The sequence below is a fragment of the Centropristis striata genome, chromosome 8, assembly GCF_030273125.1.
Source record: "Centropristis striata isolate RG_2023a ecotype Rhode Island chromosome 8, C.striata_1.0, whole genome shotgun sequence".
Taxonomy (NCBI): Eukaryota; Metazoa; Chordata; class Actinopteri; order Perciformes; family Serranidae; genus Centropristis; species Centropristis striata.
In genome coordinates this window covers 8231435-8258984 of record NC_081524.1, presented here as the reverse complement: position 1 = coordinate 8258984, position 27550 = coordinate 8231435, and the positions used below count along the sequence as shown (strand labels likewise).

The 27550-nt window shown below is 42.1% G+C and overlaps 1 protein-coding gene across 3 annotated transcripts in view; it reads right to left on the bottom strand.

The window, feature by feature from the left end:
• The window catches only part of cadm4 (cell adhesion molecule 4), a 198814-nt gene that overhangs the window by 30533 nt on the left and 140731 nt on the right, over positions 1-27550 (bottom strand). Inside the window, exons 1-3 of one of the 3 annotated variants that reach the window (XM_059338569.1) lie at positions 22125-24318; positions 13326-13472; positions 2160-2447 (exon numbers count right to left, since the gene is read on the bottom strand). In XM_059338569.1, the coding sequence (XP_059194552.1) occupies positions 2160-2447; positions 13326-13472; positions 22125-22221 (532 nt within the window). In that variant the 5' untranslated portion in view covers positions 22222-24318. Of the gene's footprint in view, positions 1-2159; positions 2448-13325; positions 13473-22124; positions 24319-27550 lie in introns of those variants that run through there. The other 2 variants (XM_059338571.1, XM_059338570.1) reach the window with 2 other exon arrangements.

Sequence of the window (27550 nt, the reverse complement as noted above, 5' to 3'; positions counted from 1 at the left end):
GGGAAAATAATGAAGGAATGAGATGAGAGGAGAGGTCATGAGAAAGGACAACAGGAGAGAGGACAGGAGAAGAAGAAAAGATGGGAGGAAAGAACAAAAGATGACTAGAATGGAGAAAGAAGAAGAGGGAGATGAGAAAAGATGACAGGAGAAGAAAAGAGGTAATAAAAAGAGAGGAGAGGAGAAAAGAAAATACGAGAGGTAGCAGAAGAGGAATAGGAGAGGAGAGGAGAGGAAACAAGGGATAAAGAGAGGACATGAGAATGGACGATGGGAGAGGAAACAAGAAGAACGAAGGAAATAAGAAGAGATGTAACACGAGAAGAAGGGAGGAAAGGAGAGTAGAAGAAAGGAGAAAGGACGACAGGAGAGGAAACAGGAGACGAAAAGATGAGAGGAAAGAACAAAATATGACTAGAACGGAGAAATAGGAAGAGGGAGAAGAGACAAGATGACAGGAGAAGAAAGGAGGTAATGAAAAGAGAGGAAAGAAGAAAGGAAAAGACGAGAGGGAGCAGAAGAGGACAGGAGAGGAGGGGAGAGGAGAGGAGAGGAGCGTTAGTAAAAAAAGATGAGAAGACAAGAGAGACAAAAGTGCAGCCCCTCTCCGTCTCTTTGACTCTTCAAGCCCTTTGCAACCAATAACCAAGATGAGGAGCGTCACGTCTTTGTCACCAGCGAAATTTGAAGGGAAAAAAAGAGAGGGAGATTAGATGAAAAGAAAGGGAAGGAGCAGAGGGGAAGGACAAAGAGGGGAGAGACAGAATGACAGGCGTGTTCCGACAGAGAAAAAGTGTAGAGGCTGGATGAAAGAGACGTTGAGTGTGTGACAAAAATAGAAAGTAAAAGAGACGACGGCTGACATGAAGTTTGAAAGGGCAAAACATTGCTCAATGCATGTCCCAAAAACTGTTGACACCAGATTATCTCACACCGTTTCATCTGGTCTGTGTGAGTTATCGGAGGGCGGTGAGTTTGAATTAATGAATAATGCAGCGGATTTGACAGCGATTTGTACTTTTAAACAATGTTGTCTGTATTCATTACAAAAATTCTTCATAAATTGAATAAAAATAATAGCCATAAGCCTGAGTGAGAGATGCTTTGCATAGATTAGTCTCCCAAGTTCTTATTCTTGTTCCTGCTCAGTCAACTGTACAAGGTTTTTTAGGAATTCAAATCAGAACGCAACGTTGTACACAAATGTGGATTTTAACGGGCGGAGTGCGAAAAAGAGATTTTTCGTGAGGGTAAAAGCACGCTGAAGGCAAGGGAAAGATCGGTCTCAGATGTATTATTGAGTAAAGTGCCCCTTTAACTGAAAGAAGCTAAGAGCTAGACAGAAGGGTAGATCAAGGTAACAGACTGATGGATGGCTCGGAGGTTTATCACAAGCGAAGAAGTACGGAGAGTTAGATGGCGATGAATTAAAAAGTCTCTCCTTTGTGAACATGCGAATGAGAGAAGCAGACAATCTGGAATGGATGTAGCATCTGTGCCTTTCATGTAATGGCGTACTTGTCAGATTATGTGCAAATAAAACACATTTGAAATAGAATTTTCAAGCAAGAGCACTGGGAGAGAGTTATATATAGAGGGGGGAGATGTGTATCTGTTTTCATAGGGAGAGAATTTGACTGGTGGACGCATTAAAAAGACAGAAATCTTTCTAATATTTGCTGTTCATGTCTGCCTTCTCAAAACACAGATAAACACATGTAGATATATTCTTCTTCTGAGGACTTCCTCGAAGGAGTGCAGACGGAAAAGTTAACAAGGTTCAAATCTTAAAAAAAGTGCGTTTGATCGTGTGAGACTAGACCGGCGCCTTTAAATATTGCAGAGAACGCTCGATCAAAATCATGGAAACAAGAGGAGAGGAGAGATATTTGGCAGCCCTGCAGCCAAAACTTTAATTTTCTCCCTCCACTTATCCATCCATCTATCTTAACCTGCTCTCATCAACTCGTCAATCTGCCATTCCCTCTGTCAATCCATCAATCACCAATCCATTAATCCCTCTTTTATTCAGCACTCAATTTGTGATATTATCCACCCATTTCACTTCACCTGCCCTAAATCCCCCCATTAGTTTCCTCATTTATCTCACACTAATCATCCAACCATCCATTAGCCTGTTGTCAGCCTCGTCCAGGTACCTGGTATCTCTCGGCCGTTGCGAACCCAGCGCAGGGTGGCAGCTGGCTTGCTGCGTGGTGATATACAGCTGAGCTCCACATCGCCGCCCTCCACCGCCTCCTGCTTCACCTCCACCGTGGGCGTCTCCGGGGGTACGGAGACAGAGAGCGTCGCCACCTGGTGGTGCGTGGCGTCCGTGTAAAGCTGGCAGAAGTAGCCGCCCTCATCCGACACGCTGACGTTGGTCAACGTGATGCGCACCAGCCGTGGCGTGAAGAGCACCATCTGGAAACGGTCGTCCTTCAGGGCTGGAGGTGGACAAAGATAATGGAGAGAGTGGAGGATGGAGGATGGAGGATGGAGGATGGAGGGTGGAGGAAGTGGAACAGCATGGGACGGGGTTGGAAAATGACAGGAAGAACAAGCAGAGGGAAGGTGAGAACATCAGTCAGTGGTAGAAAGATCACACTGTAAACAATTGTCTTGTAAATTAACAGTAAATACTGGCAGCAGGGTTGCCAGTATTTACTGTGATAAAACCACATAGCCTACTGAATTACAGTAAAATCCTGCATTTCATTGATTTTTACAGTAGACTAAAACACAGTATAGTGCTGAAGCTAGTTGCAATATTGTTGCAGTATACAATGCAGACATTTTTTGTAAATAGAGCATATTACTGTCTGAAAGCCAGTCACTATGAATTAATCGCTGTCTTCACTGTAACCTCAGTAATTTTAATAAACCATATACTGAATGACTTAGTTAAGTAAAGTACAGCCATTAAAATGTGGACAAGAAGAGACTTAGAAAATATCATATATATGTATATATATATATATATATATATATATATATATATATATATATAAAATAAATCATATATTTTATGGGAAACGGCAAGCTACCTACAAATATTGCCCAGAATGCATTGTTTTCTACAGTATAATACCTTTTTAATGGAAAACAGTATGTTACTGTCACAATTGGCTGTTTTCTTACAGCAATCTGTTACAGTGCACCATCTGTGTCTGAAGTGAGACTAAATTCAAATAGATACTAAACATTATATTCATATAGATATATAAAGAGTAACAGTAAAAACTATGTGAAAACAACATAAATGATTTTACTCTGGGTCAGTGTAATTGATTCAGTGTTTTTGAATGCTTCAGGGACAGACACAGAGCATTAAGAATTGTTTTTGTCATGGTGCTTTGCTTGCTTCAAATACACACAAAGACACACAGACACACAGACACACAGACACAGACACAGAAGCGAAGACTGCCAAAGTGAGTGTCGTATTAAAGAAGTTGTTTTAACACATTTTACTGGCAGGCCTTACTTTGCTTTATTTTGAATTTGTTCTCAGATGAGAAGCACCTCAGGGAGCGAGTTTATACATCAAATTCAGCAGGCTGCTGGTTCTCCACAAGTGGGAGCTATTGTTCATTGAGGGACCATTTATACCAGTGTTAACCTAGCTACATAATTAAACTGAATTAGTATTTTGTTTTTACTTGTTTTACATTCACTTGACACTGTTTTTCATGTTAGCCACTTTCGGTTTCTCTTAGGCTGCTATTTGCCTAAACCAAATAATTGATGAATCATCCCACGAACATTATTGTGCATGAACATAAGCATGGTGAAGTCAACATATCAGTTGTTGAACATTTTTAGGTTTCGCGTCAGTTAACGATGCATGTTTCATGGCACCAAAGAACTTTTTCGATCCCGGCATGCTGGTTGGGACAAACATAATGAAAATAATGAAGTTTGAACTTTTTTTTATTTTGCACAATAATAAGACAAAAAGAAAAGAATAAAGAAATAACAACAAAAGGAAGGTGCAAGGTAGTGGCAAGAAACCCAAGAAACCCATTAAAATTCACAAGTGCTATGAAATAACTATGAAATAGAAAAAAATTAATTACACATAAAAATAAAGCAAAATTATAATAATATTAAAAATAAAATAAAACAAAAGTGAAGAAATGTGTGTGTGCATGCGGGCCTGTGTATGAGTGTGTGTGCTACTTAGTGATGATAACAACCAAAATAACTCAAAAGAGTTTTACATGATTTTCTTGATAATAACCAAAATGAATATCAAGAAAACCATAGAAAATGTCGAGAAATCAGCTCTTAAATTAAACTCTTTTGAGCTATTTTGGTTATCGTTATATTTGTCCAAACAAATGTACCTTTAGTTGTACCAGGCATTAAAATGAACAAGAAATTGAAGAAAACAAGGGTGGTCTAATATTTTTTTCCACGAATGTATGTAAGGAGAAAAAAATCAATGGGAAAGAGTCTAACACACAACATCTACAGTTGAAGCCAGAATATTTGAAGGAGTTTTATGAACAAATTGGTATAGGTTCCAATGGACAAAAACTGATTTTTTTATACAAATTGTGCTCATTGGATCAGAGTCTGAATGTCAGTAACATCAGCAACCTCAATTTAAAACGACATGCTGAGCTACAGCAAAAAATGGCATAAATGGCATAATGGAAAAAATGGCATAAATGAATGTGAGACAGTAATCTGTGTGAAGTGAACTTTGAGCCAGCTCTCGTGGAGTGTGAACGTGCTTAGTGAAGCAGCTAACCTAGGGATGTTCGGGGTGAGGAAAGTCATGTATTGATCCCGTGGGTTACAGAGGCTCAGACAATTAATGGCCTACCTCAGTGAGGAGCTTGTGATAAGAAAGAGATCCTTCTGGTTTCTCATTTAACACCCCCGTCTTATCAGTGACTCAATTGTTGGTTGTGGGCTTTGACATTGACTCCTGCGGCCTGTCAGTTGTCTTATTTTTGGTGTTTTCCCTACACCATACTAACTGGTTTGGTTCCTTTTTCCATCTGGAGAAACAACTGTCAGTTACATTCCAACACTGGGTGTAGTGTTGTTTGTACATTTACTCAAGTACTATCATCATCATCATCCTTCGACTGTCGTTGAGATCCTAGATGACACGTCTTTCCATCGGGTCCGGTCGGCCATTGCTGCTCCCAGCTTCTGGATTGTAAATCCAGTGTCCCTGGAGATTGTGTCAGGATATGTATGAGGCCTGGTACCTCTGGACGATTGGGGGAGCCGCCATAGCAGGATGTCGGATATTACTTGATCCTTGGCACGATAGCAAGTACTATACTGCCCTACAAAGTCTAACTGCAGTAATAGGCAAAGGGAAAAACTGAGAAAAACTGATTTAAAGGTTGTTGTTTTTTTTTTAACTGGCCAACCAAATGGGTTATAGGTAGGTAAGTGATATGAGACTTATTTCTACATGTATTGATGATGTAATTTTTATGCTAAAAAAATCATGATCATTTATTTGACCTTTGTCCCCAAAAATGTAGTTATTGCACTCTGGTTTGCATTGCTGTAAAATGTTCTAATAGTAATGCAGTAACTACAATGTTGTTGTCTTCTTTCAGCTTTTATATTTTAATTTTAATTTTTTTATATTTTTCAAATGCAGTAAGTTTAAATTAGTTTTTAGAGTGAGTTTGCTGGTTTTAGTTTTTTGGGGGCAAATGCTTTGTTTTAGTTTAGTTTTTATTACTTTTAGTGTTAGTTTTAGTTTTTTTGTAATGGGGTATTTGTTGGGTGCCAGATTAAAAAAAGTCACCATAAATGTTGCCTTTATTTCCTTTGGCTTATCCATCTCAGCCCCAATAAGTTTATTAAGTCATGAAACCAGATAGATGAAATAGATTTCATATCAACCAAAAAGGTTTATATATGAAAAAAGTTCACAAAGCGAAAACGTAAGGACATTTTCACTATAATTTTAGTTAGTTTTAGTTGGTTTTGTAACCACAAAATACAGTTTCAGTTAGTTATCATTTTTTTAAAAACTCTCGTTTTTATTTTTATTTCAGCAAACGAAAATGCTTTTTCAATTCTAGTTTTCGTTATTTCGTTACTTTCCGTTAATTATAATAACCTTGGTATACACAGGCAGATTGAAAAGGATTCAAAAACAGCCAAAATAGCCCCAGACTCCAGAGGGTTTAAGTAAGGGATCAGAATACTTCTTCCACCACTGTCTACACCTATTTGAATTGCTGAAAAAAGTGTCCATGTGGCTAGTGATTCAGAGGTCTGGAGCCAGGCTAGTGCAAACCTGCACCCCCTACAGAGAAGTGATATCACTTCAGACTGGTAGCTGTATGTATGCTGATGCGGCCACTTACAGGCCAAGAAAGTGACAGTTGCTGCAATTGCTTCCACTTTTCTTTCCGATAAGGGCACAGGTTATATTGGAAGTACACGTCCGGAGTTGCAGGGCTGAAAGTGCTTGCTCTGTTATTCTGCAGCTGAATGACAATGGCTCGGCCCGGTAGCAAACACTTTGCAAACACCATGCATCCATGTTAATTAAAGTTGATAATAAATGTTACTTTCTTTCTGTTTATTTCTGAAAATGCATTTTACATTTTCACAGGCAGTAATTGGCAAGTACATCATGCACAAGAGAAGCAAAGGCTGCTTTAATTGAGTGAAATGACATTTTCAGCTTTTTTCCTTAGCCTCTAGATAGTTTGCTCTATATTAGCAAACAGTCACTTCTATCTTGCACCGTCTGGAACAAGAGCGGGGTTTTCACCACCCTCCAATTTGTGATGTCACTCCCATGGACAGCGGTGCAGAGGAAAAACTGCAAAACATGGTAGAAATAGCGGCTGTGACAGCACCCCAGACGATTTTCTGCTGTGGAATTGATAGTGCAGCTAAATCTAAAGCTCAGTTTGATATAAAAAGTTCAGAGAGAGTTTGCAAAGTCTGTCTCAATGGAACAGCTCCGGGCTGTACATTGATACAACATAACAGATGTCTTGGTTCTCTCATTTCCAGCTTTGAGGGAGAGTGTTGTTCATTTTCCCAAGCACTGATTGGACTATCCTAAACTAGAATGTATTCATTCATTCTCTTTGTAACTGCTTGCTTTATTCCTCTGTAAGCCCATTTCTAATTAGTGTCTGGCATTTTTATTGTTGATCTTGTTAGGTTTTAATCATTATTGTTTTACTCACTGTGAAGCACTTGCTAACTCTTTTGAAAACTGCTATGCAAATAAGGCTTATTGCACAACCCAGAATTATTTTAGGAAAGCTATTAAACTGAGTAGTGCTGCCCTTTGAGTCAGTGAGAGACACGCTAAATACTACAATTGTACACAGTGTAAACACTGCAATGCACACGATAAAAAAAACAAAACATAGATTGGAAACGCAGAGTTTAAACTCTGATGTGTTTTTTATACACTGGCTTTCTGTCCTTTCTCTCTCTCCATAGCCAATCATAGACCTCAGCCCAATGAGTTACACTCACTAACCCCATAATGCACAAAGAGGGAAGAAAAGAAACCACAGAGAGGATAGAAAAAAAGTACAACATGCAACAATTTGGCTTTTGTTACTCAAGAAAAAGTGGAATCAATAGTGAGAAAAATGCTGATAATAACAAATAACGCTAATAACAGTCTGCGGGTGACAGTGGCTCGATGTCCATAGATTCTCATTCGAGACTCACTTTGTATCGACTTAACTGAGAAACCTCTCCCTTACTCTGCCTCTCTATTTTATCTCGTCCCTGTCTCGCTCCTTTGTGTTGGCTTTGGCTCATGCAGGGAACAGCAGACACTTCCCAGATGTAACAACCGACCATCTCGCAGGATAATTCATAACAACACAGACACTACAGTATAGATATAGATATTGGCTTTGTGCGTGCATGTGTGCCAGAGAGAGACGAGGAGGGAAGAAAGAATGAGAGAAATAGTCTAATATAGCTACATAATGCGGCAGGCGGGCAAAAATAATATAGATAGAGACAGAAATCCACAGGGGACTTAGAGAGTGGCCTGGAGCGATGGAGTCAGTCCACTTTTCCTGGAAGTACACCACACTAATCTCTCCACCCCACCCACAAAATCTCCCCTGCACCGGATGCCAGCGAGAGCATTGTCAGAGAGCTATTCCCCACAGATAGGTAAATCTTTTTTCCCTCTCTGCACTAAATGGCAACTAAATGTCAGACTTCTGTTCAAGTCCAAGTTCACCTTTATTGTCCTATCTCATTTGCATGCTGAGGAGAGCTGGCAATAGGGGGAGAAAGAGAGGTATGGACCACTGAGGAGAAAGGGTCCATTTGGTTAGTTCCACCGCTCTATTATAGCTATCAGTCCCCACAATCTCATAAAACACACCCCTGGCTGGTTGCTCACTTGCAAAAAAACAGGCAGCCTAATTCAGAGCACTTTTACAGCAGCACCTCTATTTGGGCAGTTAGTGCGGAATGGCTCGGCACTGAAAGGCCTCAGTTTGTTAGCCTGATATCTGGGAGCCAGATGGGCAATGGGCAGAAATGGAAGAGCCCTACAGCGAGTGATGGAGCAAACGTGGAGGTAGAGAGAGCCAGAGTGAGATGTAATTTACGCTTTCAGAAAATGTCCCCAATGAGGCTTTTCAGTGCTTACGGGAGCCAAATTAGTTACGGGAAGCCATCTATAGTTTATACCTTGCCTAACCTTTGGATCATTTCCCAGTGCCGTCTCTCTCTCTCTCCCCATCCGCTCCCTTTCCTTTCCTTATTCCCTCTGTTGCTGTGTCTTTCTTAACTCTCCGCCAATCGTCTCATTCTCCCCCACTCCTTTCTTTATTCTTTCTCATTTTCTCTTTCATTCCAGCCTTCACAACCCGTCTTCCTCCTCGCTCTGATTAGGCTTCATCGTGCTTTTCGAAGGGTGCAGGTCCACATCTCGCGGGAGAGCATACGGGGCGGCTCTGTTTAAATACTTAATGGAACTTACCAGCAGCGCTGATCTGATAGAATTGGGGCGAGAGTTGAAAGTAAGGTTTCCATTTGGGGCGACCTCAACTCCCCAATTAAAGCCACTTCGTGATCGAGGAGACTAACAAGTGAAGAAGAGGTGTGTAGGACAAAAGTATTTGAATACTTAACCAGCGAAGAGTAAAAGCAGCTCTTTTGTCTCTAGTATTCTAGCCTGATCTGGGCATACTGTCGAGAAAATCTTCACTGACTACAGCTTTGATGGATTCTGTTCCCCGGGGGAGTGTGGGAGTCTTGATTGTCGAATCAATATAATTACAAGAGCTGGAAGTTGTAATACTTAGAAATGTGAAAATGTGATGAAATGGAACCTTTCACTTAAAACATCATGCCGTAACTTTGCAAATATACATACACATAAAAGCCTTTCAATTGCAACATATTTGCATTTTTTCTCTGTGGTTCAAAACATAGATTTAAGTACGTTCTTGCAGTCCTTAGGCAGTTTTACCATAGTTTATCTCCATATAAGCCAGTGATGTGAAGTATTATCCTCTCTTCATCATGTGGAACTTTAACTGCTCTATATCTGGCAGCCATTCATTTTTTTTGGCACTTTCGCAAGTCATATATTTAACCACACTACTACAGTTGAGGATTTCAACCTACCCACTACAACACACTACTGGTTCTTGAATTTATTTGCTATTTTATATGCCCAAAAGATGATGAATGTGCAGCTATGTTAAGGCTGTGTGAAACTGGCAATTGCATAGTCCTTGCAGCTGATGAGACAAATACAAACACTGTAATATTTGGATCAAAAATTTTGGCCGTCTGATGCTGTCACCAGTTCAACTAAATTAAATCAAACAAGACTGGATTTTTTGAATCGCAGTTCAATAACACGAGTAACAGTGGCAGATTGAGATTAAAATAATAATATGTAAGAATATCTTTGGAGCTCGGCTACATTCATCGAGAGCAGCTTGAGTGAAGTCAGCTCGGCAAACAGACTCTCTGAGAGTCTAAATCATGCTGGGAAAATAAGCACCTGTCATGCAACTACAACAGCAGAACAACTCTTTTCAGAATTGGAACTAATCAAAACTATTTTTGGAGCAGCGTGTCAGAGAGACTGAGTGGGCTGACCATTCAGTGAACTGAGAGGATCAGATCTTGGGATGTAGATATAAAAGTCACTGTTGAGTACTGTCAAGCTCCGTGGATAATACGTGAGTGGGTGCTCTTTAAAAGGGATTTGGCGGTACCAATTGACAGCTCTGCCAACCTGTTTCAGCTCTTTTATAAGTTGGATTTTGTTTGGGGAACATTTGGGCAAAAATGCTGTGTTAAAGAACAGCATTACTAGAACAGGTGCATCTCAATAAATTAGAATATCATAGAGAAGTTTATTCATGTCAGTAATTAAAAAAGTGGAAATAACACTATAACATTATATAGATCAGGGATGGGCAACTTAAATGCTGCAGGGGGCCACAATTTTTCATGGACACTACCACAGGGCCACATATAGGACCGTGCACTTAACCAGATATGATGAAACTGCAATTTTAAATATGTTTACGGTGCAGTAACTTAACTTAACATATTTCATGGTCAAATGCATGTATAACAGTATAAATAGGAATACAAAATGTTTGAAGCAAATAAAAAATAACCACTTACTGTGATATCTTTTTTTCCCCAGTGCAAACCAACATTAATAATCAATTAAGCAGGCCAAAATGAATTGCAAGAAGTAATTTTGTGCATTTCAACACTGCACTTTTAGGATTTCATGCTCAAATGCATGAAGTTGTACTGAGGGCCACTTCAAGTGAGGGTGCGGGCCTTATGCACCCCCCGGGCCTCCAGTTGCCCATCCGTGATATAGATCATTATACACAGAATGAAACATGTCATGTCTTACTTTATTTAATTTCTCCTAATCATAATGATTATGGCTTACATTTAATGAAGACCTAAAATTCTGTCTAAAAAAATAATTATATTTCAAAAGACCAATTTTAATTAGTATGTTTAATATGGAAATGTTGGCCTCTAAGAAGTATGTCCATCTATATGCACTCAATACTTGGTTGGAGTGATTTGACTTGAACCAATGAAAAAATGAACTTTTCGATGACATTCTTATGTATTGAGATGCACCTGTATACAACATAAGGTGAGTTTGATATCCTGCATGTGTGTGCAGATTTGTGCTGTTAATGAGTACCCCAGTTTACCTACAATAGATAGATAGTTACATGGCTGTCAGGTAGATATCCTTCCTGGACATTTTAACAACATCTAAATAGCTATTTTGCTAAAATATATGTACATAGTGAGGATTCAGCAGCTTTATACATTTTAAAAAGTGGAACTAAAGTGCTAAAACCTTGTATCCTTGTATCCCCGTCTCCCAGGTGTTAGTCCTCTACTTGATCTATCTTGATTTACACTTATTGGTCTCTACATTACCTGACTTTTTGACATAAAACCCTGAAGGCAATTTTTCCCCCGTATACTCACAGCTTGGATAAAGACGTTTGGTTCTCTTAAACACAGCTGGCTTAAACCGATAAGGCATGAATATATTTTGAATGTAAGTATTCATGATTGGCATAACTCTAAATGTTTTTTTAATGCTTAATAAAGGCTGTCAAGTAATACTACTCTTTGGATGTGGCATGGTCGTCACAGCTATTTCACACCCATATAAATTGTCAATCAAATGTGTGTTTCTTAACAATTATATTCTTATAATTCCTGGGGCTACCCAGTGGTGTAGTGGTTAGCACTCTTGCCTCACAGCAAGAGGGTCCGGCTTCCACAGTCCAAAAACATGCACTTCGGTTTAATTGGTGACTCTAAATTGCTCATAGGTACCTATGGTATGTGTACCCCGACCATTACTAGACGTGGAAACAACGTGACCATCTGGACGTCCACCTCCTTCACCTACATGGTGCAGTTTTTGACTGGGACCATTTTTGGCCAGGGAAACAGCGTCACAGTCCAACAATTATAAATTATTACTCATGCAATGCATTTTAGTCTTTCTTGTTTCTTGTTTTTTGTTCTTGTTTGCATGTGACAGGTGGGGATACATCTTGCACACCAATTACTGCTACAGCAGCTGCTACTGGTTTGGTGTACTGTACAAATGATTTTAAACCCTTCAATTATTTAAGGTGGTTATTTGCTTGTTAGGTTGATTTTGGTCTCTCAGCAGTGTGTAGGATTTAGGGGGATTTATTGGCATAAATGGAATAAAATAATCATAAATACATAGTTATATTAGTATATAATCACCTGAAACTGAATTGTTGTTTTATTAAGCTGAGAATGAACCAATCACATAGGAAGCAGGTCCACTGTGCCCACCATGTTGCACCACCATGTTTCTACAGTAGCCCAGAAGGCACAAACCGAACACTGGCTCTAGAGAGAGCCTTATGTGTTTTTTTTTTACGTTGAAGTTAAACCCACTGTAGGTTCTCTATCATGCTTGAACAGGGAAGGGCGAGGGGGTAAGATTATTAATTTAGCTGCAATCTGCAACCTCACCACTAGATGCCAATAAATCCTGCACACTGCTTCTTGACGCTTGAAAACTATGTATTCAAATTCATCCTCTGGCCTTACAAACCTCAATTTCACCCTTAAGCGCAAGCTACGTCTTAAGAAGTCTACTACATAGATTACGTATGCCATTAATAACTATTGCTACAGCGCAAAACAAAACACAAAATTTTGCTCCAATTAAGCTGCCCCACACACATTTCAAAGGCAATGTTTAATATCCTTGATAATTTTTCTTTTGCTCAGAGGTTACCTAGCAGCACTAGCAGAAAATCTGGCTAAGTTGGCAGCTTTTGTTCTTAATTAGTTAAGAAAAAACACGTAGTGTTTGTCTACACCCCAAGGCCCTCAATGAAATCTGCCTTCATTATAATATTGGTTACAATGATAATTTGCCATAAAGCCGTCTTTAAAAAAACATGTGATTGCCAAGGCCATGCTCTAATGAGGAGTTGTATTAAGTTTTGATCTCATCACAGGGGTTAAAAGTGGATTATGCAGAGAGCTTCGAACTATGCTTTTAAAACAGTTAAAGCAGTCACACTGTTAGGGCAGAGAGGAAAAACATCATCTAAATTAACTCTGGGGTTATCTGACTTTTTAATGTGGAATCGCTTCAAAGGCAAAGCGAGGACATTTGCAATAAGAAAAATGTAAAGTGCAAGTGTTGGTGAGTCATTGCTAATGTGTTTAAAAGTCTGGCTTCAAATGGAACCGAGGGCAAATACATAGACACAGATAGATTAAGTTTGCCTGCAGAGACAAACGTGCACGCAGCTACACACCTCGCGTGCCGTTGAAGAAGAGGGTCTGCCGGCGGGGATTCTGGATAACCACGATTGATCCATCGTAGTTCTGCAGGCGGCAGGAGATCTGGGCCGTACCCCCCTCCAAGACTGTCACATTCTCTGCCTGCACCGCCTGACAACGGGCTGTGGGAAAGAAAGATGGACGTTAATATAGTGATCCAGTGGGGGGGTGATGGAGAGGAAGAAAAAGAGGGAGAAAAGAGGAGAGGGACAAATAGGATGAACAGATGCGGAGAAAGAGATGTTCAATTTGCACAGCGCTTGAGATAGAACCTTTCAAAATAAGGTACTTAAAGCATCCTTCATTTACTCGCTATTCATCATATGGACACAACAAGAGAGAAGAGGGGGAGGAGAAGAGAGGAGGAGACAGAGTGATGGAGATAAAGAGATTGAGAGTGAGAGAAAAGACACTGAAGGACTCGGGTCCTTATGAACAATGTGTTCTTATGATTATAATAGGGATGATTATAATTACTGCTATTCATCTTTTTATGTGCACAAACGCACACATATAAACAGCCGTACTGCCTCTGGCTAGTCTAACAGAATGCATCAACACACACATTTGAATACATAATGCCTTATTAAATCTCTAAGTGGCTGTCGGTCTCCAATTTAGACACACACCAGCACACCCACGCACATGAACGGACACAAACATAGTCACATATGCACTCATATACATGCAGTACAGATCACAGGTTGGACCGTGGCCTCCTCACCACCTGTGTGTTTAATTTAGTTTAAACTGCGTGTGAATCTGTGATTGCCTCAGTGTGAAAAAGTGCAGAGCAGTGAGACCATGGTGGCAGCCTCGGATGCACTTCACACATTCTTAATGCCATTTATCAGCCTGGTACGAGCTAAACCAATTGATTCCATTCCATTATCCCAATGTTGGGATGGTTCTTATGACAGGTATTTGAAAAGTGCTAGGAGGGAATCACTCATAGGCACTCATGAAATAACTACAAAATAAGTGGCATAGTCACTGTGATGTCACCCAGAGCCAGCCCAGGGCATAAGCGAAGCAACTGCTTATGGGCCCGTGGCCACTAGGCGGCCCCCAAGAGCAATTACTAAAAAATATTTACTTTTTTTGCATTTCTGAGTGATGGATTCTATATGATCAAAGGTTTAGACAGAACTGAGCAGGTGATCAGAGGGCCTATTAAGGAGAACTTATCATATATAATATAGATTTTTTTTATACAACCCCAGGTCGCTCTTGGAGTTGAATGTACATTATGAGATTACAAACTATATGTGACATCCTGGACGTCATTCATTCATTGGTATTATTATTGCATTGGTAATATTTATGTTTTAACTTGTTATTAACAATCATTATTATTGGCAGAAATAGGGGGCCCAAAATCGAATTCTGCTTAGGGCCCCATGGAGGCTTGGGCCGGCTCTGATGTCACCCATTGGTTTGTGGACTCACGATTGACAGTTTGGCTGTCGCCATCCTGGTTTTTGGTGCTAACCATCTTGGTGTTTTGCAACCAATCCATGTGCAGAACAGTTCTGGAGTCGAACAGATGGCCTAGTTATGGATCACACTTCTCTTGGCAAAACCTGCCCTGCGTAGCAACCCCAATGGTTAAGGTTGGCACTGACATTGAGTGGCTATGGTTAGGGATGGCTCATTGGTCAGGAAATAGGATCTAAACAAATCTGGTACAAGTATCCGTGCAAGCATGGACAGTCTTTGGGGTTGAATTATACACAGAGCTGGTCTGAAAAGGAGAGTGATATGATACGTCTGTGATGTGGTTTGATGACAGAGGAGAAAAAGCGGAGAAGTGGCGTTCAATACACATTTTATGCACATGGTTTCAATTCTTTCATGCTGCAGAATGATTGAAGAACACTTGACAGAAGGATCCTCCATAGTTGTGGCTCAGAGCCAGCTATTCTTGTACACTGAAGGTTCCTAAAGCATTACAAGAATGTATCCCTTTTTGGTCAGCCTGTCAACACAGAAGCAACATCTTGCTCAAGTTTTGACACTACAGACATAAATCATCTTCTTGAAATACAGGAACATAGCTATATAGTAAATAGTAGTTATATGAGCATGAAAATAGCATTCTAACAGAGAGGGATTCATAACAATGCGATAGAACATTGTGTTGTCAGCTAATGCTATTGCTACCTAGTTAGCTTGGTTACCAAGGGGCATTCGAAACAATTGAGACCATCATAGGATTAGGAAAATGATTACTAAAGTAATACATTAAGTGAGAAGTAGGGTCATTTTCCTATTGACTTTCAAACATTGGAGTCGCCACCTGCTGACCATTTGAAAGAAGTTTAAGGCACTTCTGCATTGGATTCACTTTTAAGGCTTTGAGTTTGCTGGATGGACATTTATGTTGGTGAACATGCTCGACTAATAAGGATGCATACTGCGTACACACACTGAAATATGAGTGCATGCGGAGAGACACAGACACCAACAGAAACTTTCTTGCATTATTTTTCAGACAAACTTGTCAGGCCCTAAACTCAATATTTTTAGACAAGGGGGGGTGAAAAACAGCAGGGAGCCTCTTTGATGTCGACAGCCCAAGAGTCAGTAATGAGGAGGTTGATTATGCTCTGATTGGAGCGCCCTCCATGTTTGTGGGTCAGGCTGTTGACACGGCTCAGCTGAGTCACACCTCCCGCTGAGCACAATGGACAGTACACCATTTGAATTCAAATGATTTATGCACAATTAGCCATAAGGCGCCAGCCAGCAGTGGAATGTGATTGCCTTGAAGAGAGTATCAGCTTGCCGGGCTTCCAAAACTAGTATTTACCAATTTGCATTCCCATTTGCATTCCCTCTCTTACTGGCAAAGTGTTGGCCGGGGGGAAGGATTTAGAGAAAGAACGACATCAATATCGAAACATGATGATGAAGCAGGCAATAAGAAGTGCCGATAAAGTCGACAGGACTATATATTTTTCACTGCTGGGTCTAGCAGTGTCTCTGAGCTCTGTAAAACACCTTCAGAAGGCAGGAAATGTTGTGGGACAAACAGATGGTGGCTGCCATAGCAGGAGTTGCTGACTTGACTGCTTTGGGCCAAAATGAATGTCTATATCTGCAGCCGAGTGTGCCCTGAGTTTCAGAGTATGTGCATGCACAGTAAGTGGGCATGTGCATTGGGTGTGCATGTGCAGCCTTGGCATATTGCAATTAAGCAGCTTTAACATCATCCGATCCTGCCAACTTCATCCAAATTTAATTCTCCCCTCGATTTTAATCTCTTTTAATGAAATAATCAAAGTCTACATATTCATCACATCAGGGGAAATGGAGAGACACAGTGGATATTGAACCGAAGACAGAAAGAAACCAAGAGGGGATAAAGACAAAGGGGACTCTAATACTCTATGGAACAGAGGGAAAAAAATCTTGACAATTACCACTAATTGTAGTCATTATTGCTCCCATTCTCTGCATCAATATTGTGATTCATATCGGGGGCCATCAGGGCCTGCCACCGCCATCCCAATTATTTTTCTAATAGCTGTTATTACTTGTCACCATGGCAACCAGGCTCTGCCGCCATTGTTTTAAACAGTGTTAATTGTAATAGTCCTGCTGTGCATCTCGACCAAGTCGGTGTAGTGCCTTTGTGTGATTAGTGACCCATCAGAACCAACAGATGAGGAACGCTTCAAGTGCGAGAGCGACTCCTAACAAAGAATGCGGTCAAAAGTTTCTTCTGGGAGGAGGCCAGAAAAACTAATGAGCTGTCCATTTGTACACCCACTCCTCCTGACAGCTGTCACCCCTTCAAAAGAAATTAGCTGCAGTGGCGTGGCAGCAAAACGCAAAAAGAAAAGCGACAAAGAAAAGTAAAAATAAGAAATCGTTAACCGCTGTTGCGAGCAGGATGGCTGGCATCCGCTGTCGCCTGCTGAGAGATGCCACCCAGAAACACCTGCTGGCTGCTGGTGGATGATCAATCTGTGTGAAGAGAACAGAGGGATGGAGAGACGATGGGGGAGTGAGGGCTCTAACCAGGAAATGATAGCAGGGAGTTAGGAAGTGATGGTTTGGGTATAATAATGCAGCTGGCGGGGGCTGGACGAAATATACGAGAGATGACGCATATTCTTCCACTCCGGCTCATAACGCAGCTGGGTACAGCACTTTAGTTTGACTGTAGGTTTTATAGGCTGCCATTCACATCAAGGCCGTGAGCCTGAGCTTCTGATCACCAGCATAAGTATAGTGCAGAGAGGGAATGAGAAGGAGGGGGAGGGACTCAACCTCTGTGACAGAGGTATTAATCTGGCCCCCATTAAAATCTGTGCCCATAATAAAATACTCCACAAGCGTTGAATCATATTAAGAGAGAATGCTGAGAGCAATCGATACCATGGTAGTGCACTGACTGGCTATGATCAACGGATAAATAAAACAGGAGGGGGAACAACAACAATCACTTCTCTCTCCAACCAAGCGGGGGCAGTATTTCATAGCGGTGAATTGGTGCTTCTCATCATTGGAAATGCCACTACCCCCGCTGTCATTGGGAAAAAAAGGAGGCTTTATTTACTACGGCAATAGAGATCCGAGAAGGGCCATCATTTCAAAATACATAAACAAATAAATAAATAATAGGCGTGCAAATTCATAAGACAAGGCTGTTCAGGGGGCCTTCCTAATGGTCCCGCAATGGGGTTGAGTTATAAGCCAAGGGAGGCAGGGGATAGAGGGACAGAGGGAGGGGATGAAGGGAGGTGTGGAGAGTTAAAAGAGGGGGATTTGGGAGGCAGCCAGGTGGACTGCTGGCTCACCCTTGGTCACGGTAAATTCTAGAAACTGCCTCACTGGTGCAGGGTTAGCGGGCTGAATTACCGCCTTGCTGCGTCTCTCTCCCTCGGCTTCACTCAGCCCTTATTTTTCTCCCCCCCCCCCCCCCCCCCCCCCTCTCTCTCTCTCTCTCTCTCCATGTCTCTGAGAGTGAAGAGAGGAAAAGATAGAACAAAAAGACAAGCCACATAAGAGATGAGCTGTCTCCATTTGCCCCAAACAAGCTCCCATGTATCCTTGAAGTAGTGCAGTCAATGTCTCCCTATTCATTATCTCTCATTATCTTTCAATTGGAAGTGGGCCAAGAGCTTGTGTTTTCTTTGCATGCTGGCCACGGATTTACAAGGGAATCGATGCAGGAGACTACAATGCATAACCCCGTATGCTATTACTGCTTTAATTAAAACAATAACAGCAGCTCATAGTTTGCACTCTTATGGGGTCGTCCGTTGGCAACTTCTCCATCTCTTCCCATCTGGATGTACATTTTTTCTGTTATCCCTCGAGTCTGTGAGGCGAGCCGGGTTTCAAAGTATGTATGCAAATTAGGTTTGCAATGTTTATGTGTATGTGTGTGTGTGTATGTGTGGAGGCACACTTGCTCCAGGTTAATCACAGAGTTTTGTGGTGTACTGACTCTATAAAATAGCTGACTTTGAGGTTCTTCTCCTCCATACTTCCCTCTGCAGACCCACAACTCTCCCCCATTCCTCTCCCCACTTTCTGTTCTCAGTCTAAAATTATCACTCTATCTCTCTGAGGGAGCCAGAACTCTGCCAATCATATCCAGTGTAAAGAAAAAAATGCTCCCTCTATAAATAATACATAATCCTTTACAAATCTCGCTCTCATTACCTTCGTTCTGTCTTTTTCTCCTGTCCTCCTTTTTTTCCCTTTTTAAAGCGAACCCCACACCCTCCGCCCCCAGTTCCACTTAGTCCAAAACTCATAATTCTCTCCTCCTGCTGCCTGTGTCTAATCTCATCCTCACATCTTCCTTTTTCTCCTTTTATTTAAACCTACTCCCTCCATTCCTCTCTTCCCCACCTTCTGCCTGATCTAATCCTTGATCCCTCCTCCCTTCATCAGTCCCCTTTCCTTTCTTCCTCCTCCTTCTCTTCCTTATCTTTTATTGCATCGCTCATCTTCCTCATCAGCGCTGTCCTAAAGATCCTCTCTTTCTCTCCTCTGCCTCAGGAGAATTGTTGCAATTCTTTCTTTCTCTCCGCTGTTAGCTGCTGTCGCTTCACACCGTTTCTTCACTTCTGTCTCTCCTTCCTTTTCTTTCTTCATGTTGTTTTTCCTCCCCTTGCAATAGTTTCCTTCCAAGCTGCAATAGGCTTTTATTCCCCTTGCAATCTCTCTCTCTCTCTCTCTCCCGCTCCCTTTCTCTTTTTCTGACTCAGTGGGAATCTTTTCCTGCCTCTCTGCTGGTTCTATCTCCACACTCTCCTTCGCTAAATGTGATTTGTTCTGCAGCTCAAGTCTGCAGCATAATCGCGCTGTTTTTATAGTGTGCCGGGAGAGCGGAAGAGAGGGAGCAAGGGAAAGACAGAAAAAGAGAGAAGAGTGAATGGGACAAAAAGACAAAACAAATGATTGGAGCAGGAGACTGAAAATCTCAGTTTTTCTACCCTCTTTCAACTTCTTCCCTACTTTTGCTTTTTTTAATTGCCAGTTGTATAGCTTAGCCCTCTCCACACTTTCCCTTTTTTCTCTTTCTGTCTGTGTTTCTTAATCTCTCTCTCTCTCTCTCTCTCTCTCTCTTTGGCAAGAACTTCAGACCCTCTCTACATCACCCACTGGTGTCCTGTGAGCACTGCACTGCTAATCAGCAAAATCAGCATAGCATTGTCTCTGTTCACTCTTGACCTCTCATTAGAATCATTTACTTTCATTCTTTTATAAATTTCACATTCTCGTTTTAACACTCTGCTCCCACGACACGCTGCCTTCACCCCCACTATTGAATCTGTTCTCTTCTTCTTCTCATCACCTTTTCTTTTCACCCCCTCCCCTCCTCTCCCTGCGCTCGCATCTCCCGCTTTGACCTTCGCATCTTTATGTCCCTCCGGCCCTTTGCCGTATTTCAATCACCTCGTCCCCCTCTTACCCCATCCTCCTCTCCCGCTGCATTGCATCTCCCTGAGCACTCTCCTCTCCTCTTGTCCACCCATCCCATTACTTATTCTGCTCTCTTATTCACCTCTTCTTAGCCTTCACAAACCACCATCATCCGCTCGCTTTCCTCTCTCTCTCTCCTGTCTCTCCTCTCCCGCTTTCTGACAGTTAAAGCTGGTTAGCTCTATCTACTGTGCAGCGTTTTATGGCCCGGGTCTGTCACAGCCTCAACAACCCTGCAACAATGGCCGCCACACACACCCCAACAGCGGCTTAAAGGAAATTTACAGGGCTATTACGCGAACGGCTACCACACTGGAGATTCACCACAGCCAAAAGAACTGGTCTTAACACCCCTTCAAAATCCACCACATGGCTGCTTTCCCTTTGGTGTGTATCTGTGTGTGTGTATGTGTTTAACAGCAAGAGTGTGTGTGTGCTGAATGTGTACAATGTGTGTGCATATTCGAGGACCAACACAAAACTGCCCTACTGGCATGAATTACATAACCACACTGACTGCCAAGACACAAACTCATTCTTTCTCTGTATCCCTCACTCTCCTATTGTCACCCCCAACCCAGCATCCCCCTCAACATCCCACAAAACACAATGTCCTTCTGTTGATCTAATATGCGAAGAAAAAAAAAGTGAACTGAGATTTTGGCTGGCACAGAGGAGCAGGTACTGTGCACAGCGGCACAACACTTGTTTACCAATGAGCAGCAGGGAAAGAACATCTCCCTGTATTAGATGCATAATGCTAATAACGACAGGAGGTATTAATAGCAACTCTGCCACTGAACCCACTCCACTTCATGCACTGCTTTTTCCTACCATCTCTGCCTCATGTTCAATCAATGTTTAAACTCTTGGTTTTATATCTCGACCTCATGCAGCTCCTTTTGAGGCCTGTGGTTTTATCTCGTACCCCTCCCTTCCATCTCTGTCATTCTTGCACACACACAGACTGCGTTGTTCTCCATCTCTGTCTCGATGTTTCTCTCTTTTTCTGCCTCTGCCGCTCCCTCACATACAGTACAAGTTTCTATCTGGCCAGGTTCTTTCTTTTCTTCTGTCAGCTTGTCTCTCTTTCAATATATATTGGTCTCTTGCACTGCACTTTTTCCCCCCCTCAACCCCATTCTCTTTCTATTCGACAACCTCTCCATTTGGCTGGCTATATCTCTCCCACTCCGGGGTTCAACTTTCTTTTATTATGTTCTTCACAGGAGAGCTGAGAAAAAGGCTTCAGCCACTCTTATATCTCTCTTTTTCTCTCTCTGTTTCCACTGGCGACTGTTTCCCTTTAAGTCCATCCGTCCACTCTCTCTCTTCTTCTTGTCTCTCAGTCCCTGGTACTGTCACCTCCTGGGCATATGCTCCTCTCTTACAATTCTCTCAATTTTTAATCTTAATTACCGATTCTGACTTAATTACCAGCATTTTCAACAATTCATCTGAAGCTTTCACTCTGTGATTCCATCGAGAGCCGCTCCTCCCTTGGTCATTCTGTATCAATTTACTCTAATCAGTATCATATACACATTTGTGTTCTCTTTTTATACAACTGAGGCATTGCATTATAACATTCTGAGAAATTCCTGCAGGGAGTTTAAATTAAAAGAACAAAGAGTTTGCACTTACACTAAATTGCCACATCCTGGCTGTAATATGAAATGGGTGTGTACATGTGAGTATTATGTGCTTGTTTCCCTGATTTATTTGGAGTTTAATGACACCTGAGTTTCCCTCTAGAATCGATACTACACGTCTCATTTAATCTGTGTGTGTATGCACATGTGGGTGTCCATGCGTGCATGACTTACGAGTGATGCAGAGCAGGACCAGGACCAGGCTGCGTAGGGCCAGAGAGAAGGGGGCAGGGAGGAGGCGGCAGAGGACAGGGCTCCGGACAGGCCTCATTGTTTATTGAGAAGCCGTGTGTGTGTGTGTATATGTGTGAGCGTGTGTAGATGTGTGGATGTGCACGTTTGATCAATGGCTCCTCTGTGACCCTGCCTGCACTGCTTCAGACAAACTAGTCCACACACACACAAATTTGTTCTCAACTGCAATGCTGCAGACACGTGCACACGCTAACTGCCCAGCTTTACTTCAGTGCAATCAGACACAAGTTGTTGTTAGGGGACAGCACTTAAATAAAAGGACTCTTATGTCCTTCACTGCATCACAACACATGCAAAGAAACTGCTTTAGCTGCTAAGTCACATAGAACGGAATTGTAGCCAGGGCTTGCACGCAATCCACAGACACTTGGCCAGAGATCAGGACGCTAACAGAGCTAGCGATTTAGACACTATATCACAATGCACACAGAGATGAGCTCAGAGCAACAAAAAATTCCACTGTTGACTTTACCACCTTGTGCTGCTTAGAAAGAACTTACGACGTGCATTGTCTTAAATCCATACAGTGCTGAGGCTTTGCTGCTACAAAGCAGTAGAGAAGCTTTTCTACCACAGTGCTTTGAGCCTCCAGAGACCAAAGCCCAGGACTCTGAGATCAATAAACCAGAAAAACCAATACCAGAAGTAACCAAAGTAGACCTGCCACACTAGCAAGGGTATTCAGTAATGGCAGCTATGTAATTAACCAAACGAGGGGCATTTTAATTAGCATACTACCAACTGTACACAGCAGTGTCAAACTGGGAGCTAAGCTAGTTGTGAGCACCGGTCGCCCGAACAATCAGCTCTTCAATTAACCACAACAACAGGCTGCTTGTGTCGAGTAGGTCAAACCACACTGCTCCAAGGAACAGAAAACATCAATAATACAATATTTCAGTCAGATACAGGCTGAGAAACTGTCTTCCAAAGCAATTCAAGTTTATCTCTACTGATGTTGACTGAATGCTAACTTCTGAAATAGAGCTACCTACATTGCTGTGCCCTCGAGGACAGAGAAATCTAGGGCAACAATGCTCATTCTCGAACACATTGTATTTTAATGAGTCAGACAGGGTTTTCTGCACTTCACACCCGGCAAATCGGCAGGCAGAAGTCAATGTTCCTCTGAGCTATAACCAAACCGGCCAGGCCTCTGGAGAGATGGAGACACTATCTTACTACAACTCATCTGGAGATAGCTAAGGTTAAATAAAATCCTTTGAGCTCGAGTGCCGCTCTATAAAGACAGAGAGTGGAAGTGCTTGCCCTCTGTAGAAAAAACCAACCTGCAAGAGGTTGAGCAAACTGCAGTCAGACGGTTTAGTTTTAGATATTACACTTTTTAGACTGTTATTTTACCCCAGAGACTCGCACATTACTCTCACAAGGTATCTACCATTATTCGCTTGAATGCTAGAACTCTTTCGATACGCTATCATGTATACACTGTAGCGTAAATGGACAGTGACTTTACATGGTAATTCCAGTCTCCTCAGAATAATCACAGGCTATCAAACGGAGTAATCGTGCAGCATCGACCTGACTAACTCTTCCTTTTCAACATGCTCCACTGGATGCACTCCAGATACACACTCACTCATACACACTGATCTGAAAGCCAGCTGTGTTTCAGGTCCAAACAGAGCTCCGCTGATTGTCAGGATCTAATGCATTGTCGGCCTCTGGTCGTGTATAGCTCTGGAGCGTTTGTATGTGTGTTTTATATGTGTGTGCAGACACAACGCGTGATGAGCTGAACCACACACCTCACCGAGCACTATCTGATGGAATAAAGTGCGGGTGTCATCCTTAGATTACAACACACTGCCCGCTCTCTCACTCTCACTCTCTGTGCCACTGCAAACACAATGAGCTCTAACGGCGATGGCCTTGACACTTCTGGCAAAGACGAAAGCGGATCATCGCCAATCTTCCCTACGGCGTTGACTTCACCGGTCAACTGGCTGATGCTGAGAAAATTACTCTGTGTTGGTGTGCACCAGCAACTCAGGTCTGGCAGGTTTTGGGGCCTGGCAGCAGACGGACTGCAAAAAAAAGTCTATTCCCTTGTTCAAATTGATCTCCTCAAATTGTGTTTAGTTTATCCGTTCTGCCCTCTCTCTCTCCTCTTCCTTCAGTCTTCCAGTCAATCCGTAGCAGCTTGTTAGTTCCTACAAGTTTGTCCTCCTTTTGCTTTACTTCTGTCCTGTTGATCTATGAAAATTGCTATAATCCCAATGTGGAACCGTTGTTGATCACATCCATCTGTCTATCTGTTTTCTGTGTTCCACTTGTTTATATAACCCTGGCTACCCTCCCCTAGCTTAAAATGTGTGTGTGTGTCAGTGTGGGATCAGTGTCTGCATATTTTGCATGCTATTTTGTGAAGGTTAGAGATGAGTGTGTGTGTGGATGGTAGCAGTGACAATGGTTCTCTTTCAGGTCAACAAACAGTAGCGGCGTGTGTCTGAATGTGCTCGTCTGTCCAGTGTTGACTGAAGCAGAGTGTACATTTGGCTGTCTGTTTGGCCCTTTCACTATCTACTGCCCATTAATTTATCCTTGCAGGCACACACAGAGGCATCATAGTCGCCTCTTTATGTTAAATGGCCGTGTTTATGGCTGCAGGGATGCGCACGGCTGTCTGCTGACAAGAACTGTGTACATGTTTATGTGTGGCATTTGTAATTCAAAGAGGATGTGGTTATAGCAGAAATGAACGTGACTATGACTGTGTTATGAATTATGCCGATGTGAACGTGGCTCAGTGAAAGGTATCTGCTCCATATTTTTACACTGATGAAACAGAGATGATTGCTAGTCCAACCTGTCAGTATATTTTGCATCAACACATCGTGCATAATGCAATTCCTTTGTTGGTGCTCATTGCCACATGTACTAACATTACAGCTATTGGCAATAAAAGTGGCAATACAAAGCCAATGGTGGAAGCGAACTACAGTAGACTCTGTGTCTCTGACTTTCATTGTCCTGTAAAATGTGAAAGGCGACACAGTCTTGCTATTATAATAGCACCTCTTCTTGTTCTTAATCAACTGATCATAAACCATCGGTTCCAATCTGCCACACGCTGTATTTACAAACATCTTTATGCATTCAATTTGAAACATGCTGTTCCCTATTATCAAGTCAAATAAAGTCAAATTTATTTATCAAGTGCTTTTAACAAAATAGGGTCATCACAAAGTGCTTTATAGAGTAACAAAGGACATAATTGCAGACAAAAAGAAGAACGCATCGCAAGCATTGCTCCACTGGCGAGTGTGTGTATATGTATTTGTGTGTCAAAGTCCCTGTGTGGGCAACCCCCCGATGGGTGTATTTGTTTTTGTCGCAGTGTGTGCGGAAGGAAGGGAGGTAATGGCAAATTGTGTCCCCTATCCCCCCTTCCTCTTTTTTCTCTCCCTCTCTCTCTCTCGTCCAAATCAAATTTTTAATGGGCTTCATTGGTGCCACCGTGGAATAAGTGTTGCCAAAGCACTTAAGGGGCTTAAGTCAGCGGCGTGCTGAAAATATTAAGCACTCAAACAGCCTTACAAGGATCCCTGCCTGCTTAAGTATGCCGAGGAGGTCGTGCCAGCATTTAATACCATTGGTATTAAAGCGCTTCGACATGGGAGAGGAACAGAAATATAGATATATACAGTATGTAACACAACCGGGTATTGATGGAGAGATGGGGGCAAGGATGAGAAGAGGCGGCGGCGGAGCCACGTGGAGGGAGACAAGGAAGAGTGGAAGGGATGGAGGGACTAACGGAGTGAGGTGAAGAAAAGAGTGCAAGTAAAGGACAAAAGAGAGAAAAAGGAAAGTGAACAGAAGTGGTCTGAGAGACACAAGGGAGGGAAAGAAAAGAAAAAACAAGCAGAGGAGGAGAGATGCGAGGGAATCGGGCCAAGGTGTGGGAGGTAAGGGTTGATGGGATAGCTGTGAACCAGCAGCAGAGGGCTAATGCAGAGATTCTATCGGGAGGCTTATCCAAGATTAAATTTCTCTTTGTCCTTAAGGCGCTTCTTGGGTAAGCGGAAGTGTCGAATTTATTTCTTATGTCTCCCTTGAGGTTGTGCAGGCGAGTGGGCTGGGAGAACATATATATGTGTGTGTGTGATGGGCGAGCGTGTTGTGGGGAGAGGGGGTTACATGTATACGTGTCTGTGTAGGCGTGAATCTTGAGGGTTTATTAGCTGGCAAAGTGCGAAGGAGGGCATGTATTCCTGAAAGGTATGGATAAATCAAATGAACATCTCCCCAAGGGCGTTACAGTACGAGTGTACATCCAAGTGTTAGTGTGGTTACATTAACGTAGGTATGTGAACTCAAACATATAGATACTAGTGCAGTGCCCGTAGGAAGTATGTATTCCTACATTACATGCCACACTACAACGTCTGTAACTCCATAAAACACTTACTTTTCATAAGGTACACACGCCATCCAGCACATACACATTGAACATTGATATTCGCTGGAAACTATTCCAATATTATTCGAAAATCGAACCTTGTAGCGCACTTTTTTACACTCCAAAATATAGGTTGGCTAAATAGACTTACAGATGAGATGAGTCAGGGTGTAAATCCAGAGTGAATTGTGTTACTGACCAGGTGTAGGCCTATCACACAATGGGGCGGAGCTCCCCTTAAAGGCGTCCGATCGGAAACAGTGCAATGCCGCAACATAAAAATCTTCAATATTGAGGATGCACACCTTCGTGCCATGCACAAGCCACATATGAAATCTTAGGTCAGTCTGACTAACGGTCAGCAAGATATCCCTGAACACACACACACACACGCTTCTTGCTTTTATAGATAGATAGATACGTGAATATTCTGAGTGTGATTCAAATATTTTCCTTTTGGGTTCTTTTTTTTTTAAATAAAGTTTGTTTAATGGAACTGCCACAAAGTCCCAGACTACCACAGAGTTTAATCACTCACAGGAAAGTATTATCTAAACTGTCCTGATTGAATAATCTCCTCTGGGATTCTCTCCAGTGTAAACAATACACAATACCAAACAACTACTGTTAAAGATACTGCAAAACCAGTGGGCCCGCTCCCTTAAACACTATCTCTAACTTTTCCAAGAACAAATACTAAACTATGGGCAATTTTTCTTATAAAACAGCTATTTTGATCCAGGTCTGTGCATGTTCACATTAGGCTGGCATGCTCAGCCCCTCCCTGGCCCTCTGCTCTCCTTCCCCTCTCATCTTTCTGATTTCTTGTTTGTCTGACTTGGTGTTAATAGCTAGCCTAGAGCCATGCACAAGCTAATCCAACTGGGTTTTCTCTGAACTCTCTAATTAGAAAAGTCAC